The sequence below is a fragment of the Acromyrmex echinatior genome, chromosome 4 (assembly GCF_024713525.1).
Source record: "Acromyrmex echinatior isolate Ae372 chromosome 4, ASM2471352v2, whole genome shotgun sequence".
Lineage (NCBI taxonomy): Eukaryota > Metazoa > Arthropoda > Insecta > Hymenoptera > Formicidae > Acromyrmex > Acromyrmex echinatior.
The window spans coordinates 10,022,786-10,040,314 of record NC_141855.1 but is presented as its reverse complement, the minus strand read 5'-3'; the positions used below and the strand labels follow the sequence as shown (position 1 = coordinate 10,040,314).

At 36.3% G+C, this 17,529-nt stretch overlaps 1 protein-coding gene across 6 annotated transcripts in view; it reads right to left on the bottom strand.

The window, feature by feature from the left end:
• The window catches only part of LOC105152371 (RAS oncogene family member Rab26), a 178,312-nt gene that overhangs the window by 50,687 nt on the left and 110,096 nt on the right, over positions 1-17,529 (bottom strand). For all 6 annotated transcript variants that reach the window (XM_087406073.1, XM_011066615.2, XM_087406072.1 and 3 more), the window contains one exon: positions 11,334-11,444. In XM_087406073.1, coding sequence (XP_087262199.1) covers positions 11,334-11,444 — 111 coding nt within the window. The remainder of the gene's footprint in view (positions 1-11,333; positions 11,445-17,529) is intronic.

Here is a 17,529-nt window from a genome sequence, read left to right as displayed (position 1 = left end):
TTGACAATTCCTAGCCTGCCTCGGTTTTGTATATCTTACATCAATCTACTGTACACAAGATCACAATATGTAGCTGAATCACCGCTGAAATATCTCATTCTTTTTACTCCCATATTATACGGATAACCGTATTTCGCTTCAAATACGCCATTATACATTGCGTATACTAATACAATTAAATGCCAGTTAAAACGATCAATTCCATCGTTCAAGTGGCTTTATACGTCTTCATTCTATATATTTACAAATCATCTTTTTTTCGCATCACTTTCTTTTTCACTTTATTTAAAACGAAATTGGAGACTTTCTTTTTGATTATGTTTCTATTCTCTTGTTGTTATTCTATTCTGTTGTTATATACGTTTTAATTCATCAATGCATGGATTTTTGTCAATTGTTGCGAAAATCAGGGTAAGTATGCCGTCAGGATTTTTAATATACGCATCTCTTTCTTCCCCTTTCCTTCCGACTCTTCCTTTTGTGTTATGTGTGTAGATGTTTAAACGTACACACAACATATACACGTACACACGCACAAAAGAGAAGACGAAGTGGGCAAAGTCTACTAACGGGCGTCCCACTGCGAGGGGAACCCCGGAGGCCGGAGTTTATTAGCTCAACCCCCGGTTAGCGATGGCAGTGACGTAGTAACGCATATAAAAAGACAAGTGTCATTAGCTAAAAAAATTAATAAGGCATAAATACAGGAGGGTAGACCGCACGATACGTTGGCATCGCGTAATCGACACGGTAGACTGAAGGTTGTTGATTTCAACGAACGAAAGGTTAACTAAATGCCAACCGCTGTACTGGCGCACAAGTCGATAAAATAATAAAACGGCGATCCGAAGAAACCAGTTGTAAATGCGACAGCCTTTACTAAAAATCTTCGTTTTCTACGAAGAAGAATACGAGGTTGAGCTGGTCTCGCAAAAGCTGAAAATACTTTTAATAATAAATATTATCGATATTTTTGGCCAAATTCGTAGATTCGTCATCAATCGCGAGCGACTCCAATCCATCACTATCAAAAGGGTGCCCCACTGAGATCTCGTCCCCTTCCACCGATTAAACAACATGGAACTCGGGAAACGGAAAACATATATAGGGGCGCCTCCAGCCATATAAACGAAGTGTGTTTCTCTATCGCGATGGGGATAGGGGAATGAGCGGGGCCTTCTTTAGCAAAAGGAAGAGAGGAGAAGATGAGGGAGGGGAAGGAAGAGAGCGGTTATTTGCACACAAGCGAACGGTCAGATGACTTCGTTTATGCCATCCCTTGACGGCAGATGTCGGATGTCTCTCTGACATGGAACCGCGTCTCTCCTTTCTCGCTTGTTTTCAAAATGGCAGAAGTACAAAGTACTTAAGGGCGTGGGCCGTTCCGTCTGTTCACGCCTGACCTTTTCATCATGGGTCCAGGCGAGGGGATAGGAGCGATGGGCCTTACGCATGAATCCGTGGGATTCTGTCGGAGTGGGAGGAAGTCGTTTCGAAACAGTCGTCTGAACCGTCGCCTTCGCGGTTTGCACAATCATTTTCTTGCGGTTGTCCAAGCGCGCGATAATGAAAGGTAAACACACGTAACGGGATTTTAAATGAGAGCTCAAGAACCGAGAAGTAGAAGAGTCAAAAAATCGACGAATAAGCGAGCAGAAATCAGCGAGGTTTTTTGATCAATGTCCAAAAAAAAAAATGAAAGATATTTGATAAATTCAACGAGGAAAGAAAGACTGAAGAGTTGTGATTATTCGCGATTGACGATCCGAATACTATTCATTCATGCAACGTCGGGGAAACGAAAAAAGCTCCCGCGGGGAAACCGTCAAAACCGTCCGTGATAATATCGGCTATCGGCGATATGGATCAAAGTAAAATATTAACTTCGACCAAATCGGTCGATTGGGGAAAATTTGTAAACAAGAAAATTTGTATGTATTGCGCGATGAAATCGCACGTCAAACAATAGAATGCGGCTTAAACAACACACGCGGCACTAATTTAATCCCTCTAATCGATCCGACCGTGTAGCCGCACGTGGCCTATTATTTTCGAGGGAAAACGCGCTTCGGAAACGCGCGCGCAGCAACAATATCGGAAACCAATAATCAACCAATAATCAACGACAAATGTTGCCGAACACCCACCGCCACGTCGCGTCGTACTGATCCCCTCGCCCTCGCTTGGTCCGATCTTCCAGCGATGTAGTTTACACTCAGCCTCGATTAGATTACACGGGACAGAGCAACAGGCAGATGTGGTATTAATCCCCGACGCAATTTATCGCGCTCGCGCTGCCTGAAAGAGTAATTCGATATCGTCGAACGGCGGACATCGCGCGCTCGCACCTTGGTGTTCCATTCCCTGCAAATTCGCTATTCGCTGATGATTTATGAGAAGCTAAATGATCGGCGATTATACCGTACCGATAAGAAACGTGAGAAATGTATACGCGATGCCCTCTGGGTCCGATATTGACCTTCGAGGGATAACGACGTGGGTACAATCACCTTGTCTCGGAAAAATGCGAACACTCATGTTCCTCGAGCCGTAAATGTATTACGGGTTGCCGATTAACGATTCCACAGAAAATGAATTTTAAAATTCATTCAAACCTGACTTTTCCAGGTTTTCCAGATGAAAATGGAAAATTTTCCATGAGGAATATAAAATATATAAATTTTTACTCAAGGATTTAGACTCAAGGATTGTAAGAAAAGCTAATCTATATTATTAAAAATACAATAGGAAACAATAGGAAAAGAGGTTAGTAGCATAGTACAATTTTAGATGCAAATTCAAGCCAGCAAAAAATTAATTAGTTTTGGAAAAAAATGTAGTTATGACGAAAAAGAGGGATCAAATAAAAATACTGAATAAAATATAAATTTTTATTATTTTATTAAAATCGTTTAAAATGCCCAAGTGTTTTGAATGTATTTGACTATAAACGTCAGATATAATGTTTAAAAAATTATAATGATTATTTGGAATAAGAACAGTTTCAGAGAATTGTGAGTACATTTTGAAATTCCAGGTTTTTTTACATTTTCCCCTGACTTTTCCCAGTTTCCATGATCAATTTTAATTTCCCTGACTTTTTCCGGTTTTTCAGATCTGTGGCAACCTGGGTTCTATTTTAGCCAATTACGATGCAGCGAGTACGAACCAGCTACGTCATAATTGGCTAAAATAGAACCGTCAACCAAGAACCGCAACCGGCAATCCATAGTGTGAGTCTGTACTTATCATGGCTTCACGTTGGAATAAAGACATGACACAGATCGATATTCATCGGTTGTTATTTCAAAATAGTCTTAAGTAATGTCTGAAGATGCTAATACGGCTTTATGATTGGCTTATGATAGCTTAAGACTGTCTTAAAGACGGTCTTAAATATAAGAACCAACTATGAATATCGGCCATAGACTTTGCAAACTATAGCTACTATTCATTTGATGCTGCGAACGTTTTGAAGCATTCTCTGATTAGCTAATTAATAAAATTCTTTCTTCTAATTGGTCAATCAAATATTTTAAAGCATTTGTATCCTCAAGTGGACCGCACTCTATGTAACATTGTCCAAAAATGCTACGTCAAAATTAGATATAAGTAAGACATTAATATTTGCAAAAAAACTTTTAGCCAAGACTTCGATTGCTTGAATCTGAAGGAATGGCAGCTATTCCTTCTTCTTTTTTTTCTTTTTTCTTTTCCTTTTCTCCTTTAAACGATTTATTTCATAATGAAGTAGCAAACGAATAAATAGATCAGTTAGGAAGTTTTTTTTTTTGATATTTTGACCAAAGTAAATTGACATAAATATTGATAAGCGGGACTACAATGAAGCAGCAGCCGCAAAATGAGCGGAAGAAGTGGAAAGAACACGAGTGAAGAGGCGGAATGGAGCAAGAAGAATGAACGGAGAGCGAAAAGGGGGGCCCCCAAGTTCGTGACCAGAATAACGTCCAAGCCTCTCTCATACCGTCGATGCATGCAAGAGCAAAAGATCCGAAACGATTCGAGCAACACGAGAACACCGTCCGGAGTTGGCGATTCCCGTCTGCACAAACCGCGCGTTTGGTTACAACGATCAGCGATCGCTTCTCTCACAGCGAGGCGCACCGGGAAGCCACCACGGTGAGGAGACCATCAATAAATCGCGCTTTAGGACTATCTCGTATATAGGAGAAAGCATAGATCCGCCTTGCATCGTGTGTACATTACGAGTGAAACAGATGCAAAGGCGGATCTAGGACGGAAGGTAAATATTGCCCAGAGAGAAACGCGTATACCAAAAGCGATAAATTTGAATTCGGTAAGCTATGGATTCACCTGCAGATAATAGCAACCGTGAGAGATAGATTATTACAAACACGAAGCGAATACGAATCGGGATCCAAATGCAATTAATCGGCGAGTGAAATTTGGATACGAGGTAGACGGAGCGCTCTTTGCACGGCTGTGATTAAATGCGCAGTCAATTATTCCGATCATATATACGAAACATGGTTATCGCTAACGTAACGAGCACATCCTCCCGATGAATTTTCCCGCTGGGAAATAAATTCCACGGATGGTTACTCTATACTATGTTTCAATATTCGCTTGATGAGAGTCTTTATAATCAAGCCGGAGGTCTGGAATGATTTTATTGAAGTGCCATGAGTACAGTTAATCAGTGTCCAATGTTATAATTATGCGGGACAAGCGTGCGTTTTGACATGCATTTCCGACGTCTTCTCTCTCGCGTTTCATATCGTTTTTTTTTGCCTGTTATAAATACAATCGCGACGCGTGATCGCAACGTAGAAAAGTGAGTCTCGCAGGTGTTCGCCTCAAACAGATCGGCGAAGTTGCGTCTAATTAAAATCTTTTTTATTTAAAATCTTCTGCCGTCGCCGAGCATGTGATCCAGTTTACTCTATAATCAATATATTACCTGATGTTGTAAAGCGAATCGGAAATTTCCCTTAATCTCCAAGCAGATATAACTCTCGATATAACCCAATATAAATCTTCATTATTGGAGAATTCAAAAAGTGAAAAAAAGAAAAAGGTAAAACCACGCGCATTACAGTTACTTTAAATACACGTAATGTTCGTATGAGGGACCCTCATGCAAACTAAGCGTCATCATATATAAACGTCACTGAACAAAATTTTAAATAAATAGATCTTTAAATATAGACATTATATGTATAGATTTGTTTAACACATGAAAAATTATATATATGTCTACTCACAGCGCCATGTTTTATTAAAGTATTCGATGAAAAATGGGGAAACTTGAACAAACATGTGAAATTGATATCTCTAAGTATACGCAGGCAATATGATAAATATCATGGAAATCCGTACGAGATTCGCCTCGGGACTTTTCTTCGCAAGTGAGAAGAGGCACTTGAAGCAGGGAAAAGGAGCAGAAGGATCGAATCTGCTTCGTCACGTGGCACAGCCTAACTTGGCACTGTCGGCCCGAGTGATTTATTACTCCTTCCCCTCGTCCCTTTAACCCTCGATATTCCGGTTGCACACAATGAAAAAGAGAGAAAGAGAAAGAAAGAGAGAGAGAAAGAAAGACAGAGCATGCGCTTACCTCCATCTTGCGTTTCTTAAAATTATAATTAGTTTTACTTTCACTCCTTATTTCGTGGAGAAATATGGATTATCAAACTTGGCATTAGGCCGTAGAATTGAATTAGGTAAATTATGGGGCGTGCAAATTTCCATAATTAGTATATTGAAAAAAAAAAAATCGTAATTTCAAAGAAATATCTCTTTGCTCGTATTTAAAAAAATTATTTCTTTGGATCAATGAAAATTTCTTTGAAAATACAATATCTTATTTTCAAAGAAATTTTCATTGATCCAAAGAAATAATTTTTTTTTAATACGAGCAAAAAGATATTTCTTTGAAATTAAGATCTTTTTTCCAGTGTATTTATAATAGTTGCATTTGCAATTTATATCATACTTCTATCTGTTATCTATTTTTTTTACCTATTTAATTATCTTTAAAAAAATATGTCTTATCAAATAAAAATATGTCTATTATAAAAAAATATTATCTTTAAAAAAATATATATAATATATATACATTTAACTCATCGCGTAACATATTTGAAACGGCGAATGAGCTTTTCTATGATCTCAAATACCTCTGAGGCATTTCGTACAACTTTTTGCATCTGAAAGAAGGTCATCGCTTTTTTCCGTACCCAAGTTCAACTTCCTTCAGTTTCTTTTATTCGTCTTTCTTCCACAATCCCTCGATTCTTTTAGCTTTTTACCTAAGTGTCTCAATGCGGAGCAGAGCCAGCGTACGCTTTGTGTCATCTCTTTCGAGTCTTGTCAAAGATCGTTCCGACATTTTCTCACATTCTTTGCTTTATGCGCTGGTAAGCTTCAATGTGATCATGGTCCATTTTCATTCTCTGTCATCGCAAACCTTACACAGACGGTGGGATTTTTCTCTATTCGATTCCATCCCTATACATTTATAATGAATTTTGCATTGAATTTTAAGAAGCAAGCGATAAAAATGAGAAATAAGTGGCGACGTTGACAAAAATTTTAATGCACAACTTGCAAAGAAATACATTAATTTTTTTTTCGTCCAAGCTAATACGTAAATTATGTAATAGATAGAAGTCGTTATTGATACTTGGACTCAACGAAATTCGTCAATTATGAAACGCGATTAATCGTCACATGCAGATAGTAATTACGTAGGTAATGAAAATCTCGGCAGAGCCGAATTCCAAAATCAAGTCCAATATTAATTATTTTCACATGTATGCATTCGCTAATACGTATCGATTGATACATATTTTCAAATATTCAGTACCACCAAGACAAATCAATTTGACAGCTATTTGGATCAAATTTTCCTAATATGATCTCGTATTTGAGTAATAATTCTCATACACGATGCATATTGAAGATGATGTTGAGACATCGCGAGAAACACTTAATTGAGCGAGCCAGGATTAATTAACAAGATGGACGTTCAGTACGCGTAAGCGTTTAATTAATACGGACTCTTCCTCGTTGGATGGACGCTGATTAACTATAACGGTCTTTAACTTGAGCTGGAATTCGCAGTAATTAATTAGTTCTGACCATCGACTCTTCCTCAGTACAAATTAAATGTATACAGAAAGGGACACTCCCGTATTAATTACAGAACACATTCGATTTCTCTCTTTCTCTCTCTCTCTCTCTCTCTCTCTCTCTCTCTCTCTCTCTCTCTCTCTCTCTCTCTCTCTCTCTCTCTCTCACTCACGTCAAACGGAATTATTATTAGACACAGATCAAACTGCAGTAAACACATAAGATATTAAATTAAAATAGTATAATTAAAATCCCTGTGCGAGTATTATACTTATTTGTAAATTGTAATAGGATCAAAATACAAACTCGATAAAATATAATTGTAAAAAAATTTGCATAACAGCTGCAAGAGAGAGAGAGAAAGATCTTAGGTCTGTTTTTTATTGCTGCACTTTCTGAACTAGTACATACAGTGCAATAAATTGAAGTAAAACAAATATGCGTTTATTTTACTTCGACTTATTGCACCGATTCAGAATGCAGCAAGAAAAACAGATTATCTCTTATTTATTCAAAAACTAAATAAACAAAGATAATTGTAAGCAATATCGCCGAGTTCATTTGAAATCGTACTCCACGCGCGATATCGAAAATCGACCGAAACACTTTGTGCAATATTAATTCCAATCGCGCGCTCGCAGATCTTTCTTAATCAAATATTAATTACTGTTTTCTTGAAAGGAAAAATCGCGCAAGCAATTTCTCTAAATCGCACGTACGTCTGTCCGCGACGTTCCTCGGTTTTGTAATGAAATGAAACTTTCATGCGCGGGAGAGCGTTCAAGATAGACTCTCTCGCGTTGCCGGAGAAATCCGCAGCGGGACGGTCGTTTTGATAGAGCAATTTCAACTTTCTCGAACTGTTAGCGAAACGACGAACAGCCACCGGCGTGCGAGAGAGGAGGAGCTGCGAGATGCGTTCTCGTAACTGGAAAGTGCAGCGACTCGATGCCCTATAATCATCAACGACTCGACATCCAAGTTCTATATTACGATACTCTATCGAGGAAGTAAAGCCTCCTATAATGGGGACACAACAAAGTTCTCCACGTGTGAAGACTGTAAACCAGGGGATTGTACCTTATATTTTAAGATAACGTTTACATGGAAATTGTTTACGCATTGTTTACGTGAATTTTTTCTTTGTAGACAATATAAGCAATGTAAAATACGTAAATTTTGATAAATTGGATAACAGAATACAAAAAGAATCATTTAAATTAATTAATTGATTAAAAATAAATTAGATTTTTTTTTATGACTATTAATATATCTAATTTTAATATTGATAAATAAAAATATATAAGCGCAATAGGAGTCTTAGACTAATGCAATGACAAAGAATATAGGCTTCGATGAGCTATGGATTATTTATATGGATGATTCGTAAAACATAGTTTATATAATTTACAATTTTATATAATTTTGTAATACGTACACTGTTAGAAAAAAGCAATGGCAACCTAATCCCTTGAGTTAAATAACGTTTTGCTTTTAACTTTCATATATGTTAAAATGTAAATTATCCATTTCTGTAGTTAGTTTCAAAGTAAACAAAATTCATATTAACGTATGCACTTAGGAAATAATAAATTGAGTCAAATTTAATATATTTTCCTAAGTTAAATTGTTTTAGTTAAATTAATATATTCAGTAAGAGTAGCGTTAAAATATAAAAATAATTAAAAATAATTCAAATTGGATATAATTTGACATTATGAATTTAATGGCATATAGAGATAGATATAGATTATTATATGTTAAGTGTAAACGTACAAACACCCTGACGCAAATCAACTATGTATAAATAAATTTTGTGGCTTTATTTTTCTGTATATTCGATGATAAAAAATGTCTTCGTTAGTTAACTTTTTTATTAAGATATCTTTTTGTGTAAACGCAAAATGTTTATCAACAAGATTCGTGTGGCGAAGCATTAAATTCCACGGATAATCGAGTTGACGATGAAGAATTATGACCGACTGCAGGCTGACAGACACGTGCTATGCGCTTGATAAATGCCAAGGTCGAGTTGAAGCTACTCCCTGGACGATTCACAAGTCGGCCGCTACCGACGTTCCTCCCCCGTAATTGCATAGTTTATCACAAAGACTTTCTCTGCCGGTGTTTCCATCAAAGGCGGGTAACCAACCACCTGAAAACCTCAATACAAACGCTTCTGTAACTACCGACCTGTCCCTCTCTCTCTCTCTCTCTCTTTCTCTCTCTTTTGTCATTTCACCTCTCTTCATCTTTTCGGTGACTCGTGAAAGCTCGTTTCGTGGGGTAATCGGGGAATCGAGTGGTTAACAAAAGGGAGGGGCTCCCTACTCGCTCGAACGACTTTTTTTCGAGGCTGGTGCCCCCGATAATCGTCGGCCCGGCTGCGAAAATATCAAATGCAAATGGCTGTCACAGACCCCCGCAATGTTTCTCGTTCTTTCTCTTTCTCTCAAATCGGTGACGTAGCCATAAATCGAATTTCTCCCTGACAAGAAGTCTGAAGGAGATGCCATAAATATTCATTTGATGCTACGACGGCAAACAACGCCAACGTTTTAGACGACGTGCAAATCTACGTGGTGTCTACAATAGATATTCACATAACAGCATCAACAACGTCTTTCTTCCTCTTACCTTCGCAAAGATTACTAAATTCCTAGGGCAAATATAACAAATAATGTATCGTCAGTATTTGGGACATGAAAGTGGTAACGTTACCAGCGATACCGACAGGAATTTGCAAGTAGTGCTTGTTTAGTTTTGCTTCTTATCGGCTCATCCGAAGTTTACTTTAAGTTAAGAACTCGAAGTCAAACATATGCAAACGCATATAACTCAGCCTTAAGAATCTCTACTTATACATACAGAGATATACATACAGATAGTTAGATGATATCTCACTGTTAGACAAAATTCGCATTCGTAATGCAATAGGAATGGTAATATTATAAAAGATGCAATGGCTTAAATTCTTTCCTAAAAGCCGAAAAAATAAGATACTTTTAAGAACTTTTTGAAAGAAAATTATTTATTCAAACATTTTGAACTCTTTATGCATAAAAGATATATATTTCATAAATATTTCTCAATTTCTGCGTCCGTATTCTGCCTTTTTTCCCACTATTATGGTTTAATCAATGATGGTCCGCGATGATTTGTGGAAGCTGTCACTTTTATTCTATGGACCTAAAATAAAAATATCAAAGTTTGTTTTTCTCGTTGGACATTATTTTTGATACTAAATCTTTAAAATGCCTCAAAGTATGAAAATAACAGAATGACGGCCTGAAAATATATTTTGACAGGCCACCATTTTATTATTATCAAAACAACATTCAACGAAAAAAATAAATTTTAATTTTCTTATTTCAGTCCTACAGAATAGAAATGCGAGTTCCCAGAAATCGCCGCAGATCGTCATTGGTTGAAAACAGCAGGAAAAGGAGGAGTCTAATATGGACGCAAAAATCAGAGATATTCATGAAATACTTTTGTGTAAATAAAAAGTTCAAGTTTTTTCTTTAAAAAAATCCTAAAAATATCTTTTTTGACTTCTAAAAAAAAATCCTCTCTTAAAATAATCAGACTTTATACGCAGATAATAGTTTTCTTACAATTTACATTTACATGAGAAGAACTTCAATTTTATCAATAAATAATTACTGATTAAATTTAAGAAATCAAATGTGAACTGGGATTTCCCTTTGGTTTCTAATTTTTTATTTCAATACTATATCATTACGTGTGATCGAAGATCTTCGAAGTTAATACATAACGCGCTGAGACAAAGCTTTTATAGAACGCAAATGTATCTCATGGCCGTTGGACTCATACATAAACGTGTTGCTCACATTGTCAGACGTTGATACGTCATCGTACGGTAACATGTATTGATATCGCAACTAACGGACAAAGAACATATAACTATAGTACTAACACCTTCCAGCTCGTAATTAAAAAATGACTGTAACTCGAATATACAATATGAATGTCAAATATTAATTTTAAAATAATTATAGGCTGACAAAAACGACAGTTCATTAATAAAACGACAAGAATAAATAAAAACATGGGAGATAGAAATTAAATGTAAATAGAAGGCTCTCGTTGAATTTAACTTCGCAAAATAATACTGAGAGGCTTTCATTGCATTCCATGGTTTCATCGAGCTGGAAAACTTTAATTAAATATCTCGGTATTGCAGTATTACTTACCGTAAAACCGATACCCACGGTGGCCGCAAAGTTTCCTGGCTGAAATCTTCCGGTATCAAACTGGACCAATAACGAAGTCTTGCCAACCCCGCTATCACCGAGGAGGATTGTCTGCAAACACACCATGCACGCGAATGAATGCCGAATTACGAAAACTTAAACAATTTAATGGAAACGTATATTTATTGCAAAGAAAAAACAATGAATGCAATTTTATATCTCGATCACGAATTCTTCAAGTTTATTTTATTTCAATTAATCCTTTAAAAATACGTCCTTCATTTCTCACGCATCGCGTTGTGAATTTAATATTTCTCTCTTCGGAAGTTCATTTTCCAATTAAAGCATCTTTTCGCATCTGTCCTTCCTTTTTCGCGGACAGTCGTGAATATTTCCTCAATTGCATTTTGCATTTTAGCGAGAACAAGCAGAATATAAAAAAAAAGGGTTCACGAATGCAATTACGAGGAGCTAGTTTAGTTTTCTAACTCTAGTCAAGTTAGTGGGTCTCTCCGAGCGCAATCACGATCCTATTTTGAGATTGTTTTGTCCATTGGATACGGTACCAACGAACAAGAGAGAAATGGAGAGAGAAAGAGAGAAACAACGTGATGATAGTGCACCAGTCGCAATAAACCACAGCAGTCCGTGCAATCAGTAGCAATGTCGAAGTCGATTGCAGCGATAAGCGATCGAGCGTAGCGACGCACTGGAGTCCATCTTCCAGCCAATATCAATTCGCATTGACTCGAAATCGAGAAACGCTTGTTTAAAACGGACTATCAACATTGTTTTCGACAGCAAACCAAGCGGGCGTCTGTTTAAATGAGCGCATCGATATCGATATAAACTCGACTTGATATAAACTTGATTAAATTAAAAATATAATAAAATTTCTATAATTTAATTAACATTAAATATTTTTCGACGGAATTAACGTAAACTTCATTTACTTTATTTCATTCAAAAATGAAGATAAAGAACGAAAATTTTATCATGTCTTTTTCATGATTTATATTAGGTCATTTAAAAAGTATGCGCGGTTTTTTGTTCAATTTTTGAATGAAAAAACCGCGGATACTTTTTAAATGACCCAATATTATGTATGAATATCTTAGCTAAAATATCGGAAAGCGTACGCGTTGCAAAGCGAAAAATATAACAATTTGGTGGCAGATAATAAAAGGAAAAAAGAAATTTGTAGAAACGATTTCTCTCACTGTTTCGTAACTTCCGTAACTGGGCCCACCATCGTCGTCGGACAATAGTGGTTGTGACAGGAGATTGATATGTGCGCTTCGAGTGTTCCGCATCGCGCACGCGAGAATATCAATGCCATCGCTAAAACGGTGGAATAAAAGACGAGGGTTGCAATAACGCAGGTACGGCTGTGCTATGGTACGTCGATAGTCTGACAGGTGCGCCTCTATTGTCCTAGCGATGGAGGCGGAGGATCGTTGTTCCCTTCCTCATAAAACGTCAGCGCGCGTGCAATAAGTGGTTAAATAACACAAATGCTCTCGACACCCTTGTCGTCATCGTCCGCTGTTTTACTGCTGGTAAAAGAGAAAAAGGGACAGAGGAAAGGAGAGAAAAATGCCCGCGTACGCCCGATATTGAAATATAAATGTACCTTTTTTATGGACATACCGGTGGTGTCATTTTGGACTTGACATTCGCTTGTCGTGTCGCGTGATTCCCTCGGATTTTTATATGACTCGTGTTCAAAATTTAGAGAGCCGTTATTATTGATAGTATTCGCGTTACGCTCGGGGATAAATTCTCTCGGAGTAACCGAATGAATATACAAAGGCCGTTCCAATATACACTACCAATACTGAAAATCTATAGTTTACGTACGTGGAAAAAAAAATCAGTTTTGTTGAAGCATCTAAAAATTTAGCTGGACATAGATTTAAAAATAATTTTATTGGACTATCAAAATTGAAAATAATTATGTAAATAGAATACTCAAACATGATGAGCAATGTCAAATGTTTTGACATTTTAGTAATCAATTTGAGTGTCTTATATAATTTTTTAATAAAATGCAACAAAACTATGTTCAGATTTGTATTTAGCTAAAAATTTAGATACTTCAGCAAAACTGTTTTTTCCATAATATAATATAGATTTCAGTATTGATAGTGTATATAGAAACATGATTAAAGTATTACAATAAAGCATGACATTCAATTAAATATCTTAGCCCGGATCTACAATAAGAAATGGACGGATCATAATTCCTCGACTGTAATTGATGAATTTCTTATGGATTAAGACTTAAAATAAGTATTGTAGATCCGGATTTAAGGATTATATTGTAAAACTAGAACCGTAAGAATCTCATGTGCGTAAAAAAGAAAGATTGAACTCGTAATTAATACAACTATGACTGTTTTTATGTTGTTTTATGAAAACGAGAAACAAAGGTTAAATACGAGACACAAACAAGTAACACGATCTCAACATTCAACTTACTACAGCAGAAAAAGTTTTTTTATTTCTTGTCTTATCAAAAACTACGTCAAAGGAACTTATCGCGAAAAGTTGCGATTGGCATTCAGAAAAAGGTGCAATCACGCATAGGGTGTGCAATCACGCGCGAATGATAAATGTATGCAGAGGAATAATAAATAAGAAATTCGAAGAGTCCCTAAAAGCTGCGAACAAGATACTTACTTCGATTCGAACTGATTCTTAGAATCTCGCACTTCAAACGCTTTTTCGGGCTGTCGAGAAGATTCTATATCGTGTCACCGTAGATTTATAATCCTTGGGCACCTCGAGGCGGTACAGCGTCCCCTTCGCGACAGAATTTCCATTGAAAGATTCGCGGTACCCTCAGGGGATGGTCGTGACGAGTGTCAGCGAATGTGTCGGCCTCAGGGGCGGAGAAACTTAATTCACTGCCCTCCCTATCCCATCTCACTCTCTCTCGCTTCCTCTGCGTGATTCCCCTCCTCTCGTTCTCTCGTTCTCTCATTCTCTCACTCCCCTTTCTCTCTCTACCGTTGTAATCTACCTCTGTGTTCTCCCCATTTCCTCCACCCTCGATGGAACCCCGTTGTGTCTTTGTAGATGGTTGTACCGCCGCGCGTTTTCAATTAATTGCCAGTAATCACGGTGGGTGAGCGAACGTTAAAAGCTCACTGCGAGCCAGAGAGGATTTCGGTGTGCGACAATTGCGCTGCGTGAAAACGCTTTTTAAAGACTATTATATCATGAGTTGGAAAATTATTGGCCGGAAAATTATTTTTCTCATAAAATTCTTGAAAATTAAATTATTATAGAGGGTGTAAACTAGTAAACATAGTATGGTAAAATCTTATATAACTCGCTAATAAAAATGTAATATTTTTTTCACTTTGAAAATCATTATAATAAGCTAAGTGTTTATTCTATATAACTTGACGTATCGAAAACTACAGACAATAATTGAGACAAATTAATTAGACAATAATTGGAAAATCAAAGAGATTATTAAACATTATATATAATTAATTATAATATCGTAAATCTATTGTCACGTGCATTTTCTCTTCTGAAATTTAATTTGTCAAAAAATTCGTATTTTTAATTAATATAATTGTATGGAAACACGTTTCATCAAAAAAATTAATTAAAAATCAAAATTAAAGAATCCTAAAGGTATCTGATAATTTTTATAACATTTTATTGTTACATATAGCGTGTCGGTGCTATGAAAATTTCTATGCAAAAGAGATCAGATCCAGTTTAGTTCTTCAGACAAGAATATGAGATCACAAAGACTTCATCTATCTTTATCGATGACGGAGAATTTATCAACGACTATAAAGTCTGGCTGCCGTTCACTTCTTGCAACAAATGCGTTTCTTGTAACCACCGTGGAACACTATCGATTAACGGTCTCATGCAATCAGTCGCGATCATTATTTCTTCACAATTCATCAATCAATGGCGATTTGCGATCGTGCTTTTCAGAATAGATAAATATACATTATAATTACTTGAAAATTTATCTGTACTAATAGAATTCATCAAAGCCAAAATCAAAGATTTTCTGTCTCTTCGTTATCTTATTTGTAATAATTATTTATTTAAAAAATGAATTAACACATAATTCATGTCGCGATTTATATAAATATTAAAGAACGTGTTAAATTTAACAAATTTCAAATGACCAAACGATTCACCCACATTTTTATGCTTATTTAACACAAAATAAATATATACAGACAGTAATACAAATATTATGTAAAAAATCAAGATAAAGAAATTAAATAGTTTGACATAATTTGAAAACAAATTATGAAAGTATATTCGTTAGTAAAATTAACATGTGTATAACATATATTAAAATATAATATGTTAAATTATAAAAAATAAATGTCAATTTAACATAAAATATTCTAATAACACGATCACATTATTAATGATCAAATATGTTAAAAATTTAACGCAGAAGTTTTAATAAAAATCGGTTTTAAACACGAATACAAAATGATTTTCACTGTGTATAATTAAGATCGTAAGTTAAAATATCGACATAATCATCGGCTAATCCCTTTTAAGTCTATAAGTCCTTCCGGTGAGAGCGCAGGCTGTCAATTATTAATAATACTTACGGGCCCTTGGTCGAGTATATCTCGGAACAAGCTCGTAACCGCGACGGAAGTGTAAAGCTGGGTACGCGATCGGTTACGAAGCCGTCATAAAAGTACGATCGTAAAACCGACGTACCATGAAGAGACAAGCCGTAAAGATTTACGAACGAGAATGTTGTAGGATTCGCAGACCCGTCGCGATCGTCAATATTACTCGGATCCTGCAGAACGAGTCCTTCCTGCACAGTTTTCGATTAAGTGAAGGACCTGTGACCCTCGACCGAGCGTTTTGTCATACGCGTGTATTGTACTTCATATTGTGTTATTCGCTCAGTAAAAAGCATATTCACGTAACATAGAAGGACGCTTTTGCAGATTTTTGTCATAAAAAAAAGACATAATTACATTTTTTAACAAAAAAATTCAAGACCTGTGCGCTACTTTTTCATTAAAGAATATACCTTCATGCTTTTAAATTCTGAATTCTTTTCTAAAGTACTGTTATAAAAAAGGTATGATTACACAACAAATATCTTCTTTTCTAGATTATAAAAAAAAGATGTAATTACATAACAAAAATTTTCGTGCACTGGAAGAGCAATTTTGCTGAAGAATTAGAAAATTCAGCTAGATACAGATTTGAAAAATAATTTTGCTGGACCATTAAAATAATTTTACACAGGACTGGTTGCTAGAATATCGAAACATTTTTCAGCATTGTTCATCATGCTTAAGATTCCTGCAAAATTATTTTGATGATCCAATAAATTTTCAGATCTGTATCTAGCCAAATTTTTAGGTTCTTCAGCAAAATCGCTCTCTTTCAGTACGTGTTAAATTGGAAGAACTTTTATTTTGTTTTAGAAACGCGATGCTAGTTCAAAGAATCGTAGCAATCGAAAAGGAGTTGCTCATTAACGCCATAATACGCCACGTACGGTATACGGGTCACATTGCGATTTGTATGAAACGTTCGTGCGTGTTTAAGCGCGTGCACGTGCAATCGCGTGTGCATGTATATCATACATACATGTGCAGCAGTTGTGTTCGAGAACGCATGAGATATCGCGTTACGTGCGCATTTAATGGCGACGCACTCGTAAAAAAAAAAGAGAAAAAAAAAACGTGGAAAAAATGTGCGGAGCGGAAAAAAGGCGTTAGCGATGCTCGATAAGCACCACTCTTTAGAAGAATGTGGACGTTAAATGGACAAATAAACGTGGAAAAAAAGAAGTCATCCCACGCGTGACAATATTTTACTGGAGAAATTCACGTAGACTGTTCGTGCAAGAACTGAGCGATACGAAGTATTCCTTCCTCATCCGATAAATGGATCGAGGGACTTGTCAACGGATAAAGATCTGTCGGCAAGATTGCACGAAGACCGGAAATCCTGCCGTGAAGGAAAAGCTCACGATGGAAATTTAGAGCAAGAAGGAACAAAAGGAGACTGAACGCGAAATGCGGGAATTCTAGTTGCAGAATAATTTTATGTTTTACATTCTGGCTCTGCGAAATGTTCCATGAAGGAAAACATGAGGAAGGAATCATATAGATTCGAAAGAATACTCGATGCCGTATTTATACGGCAAGCAGCATATTCGCGA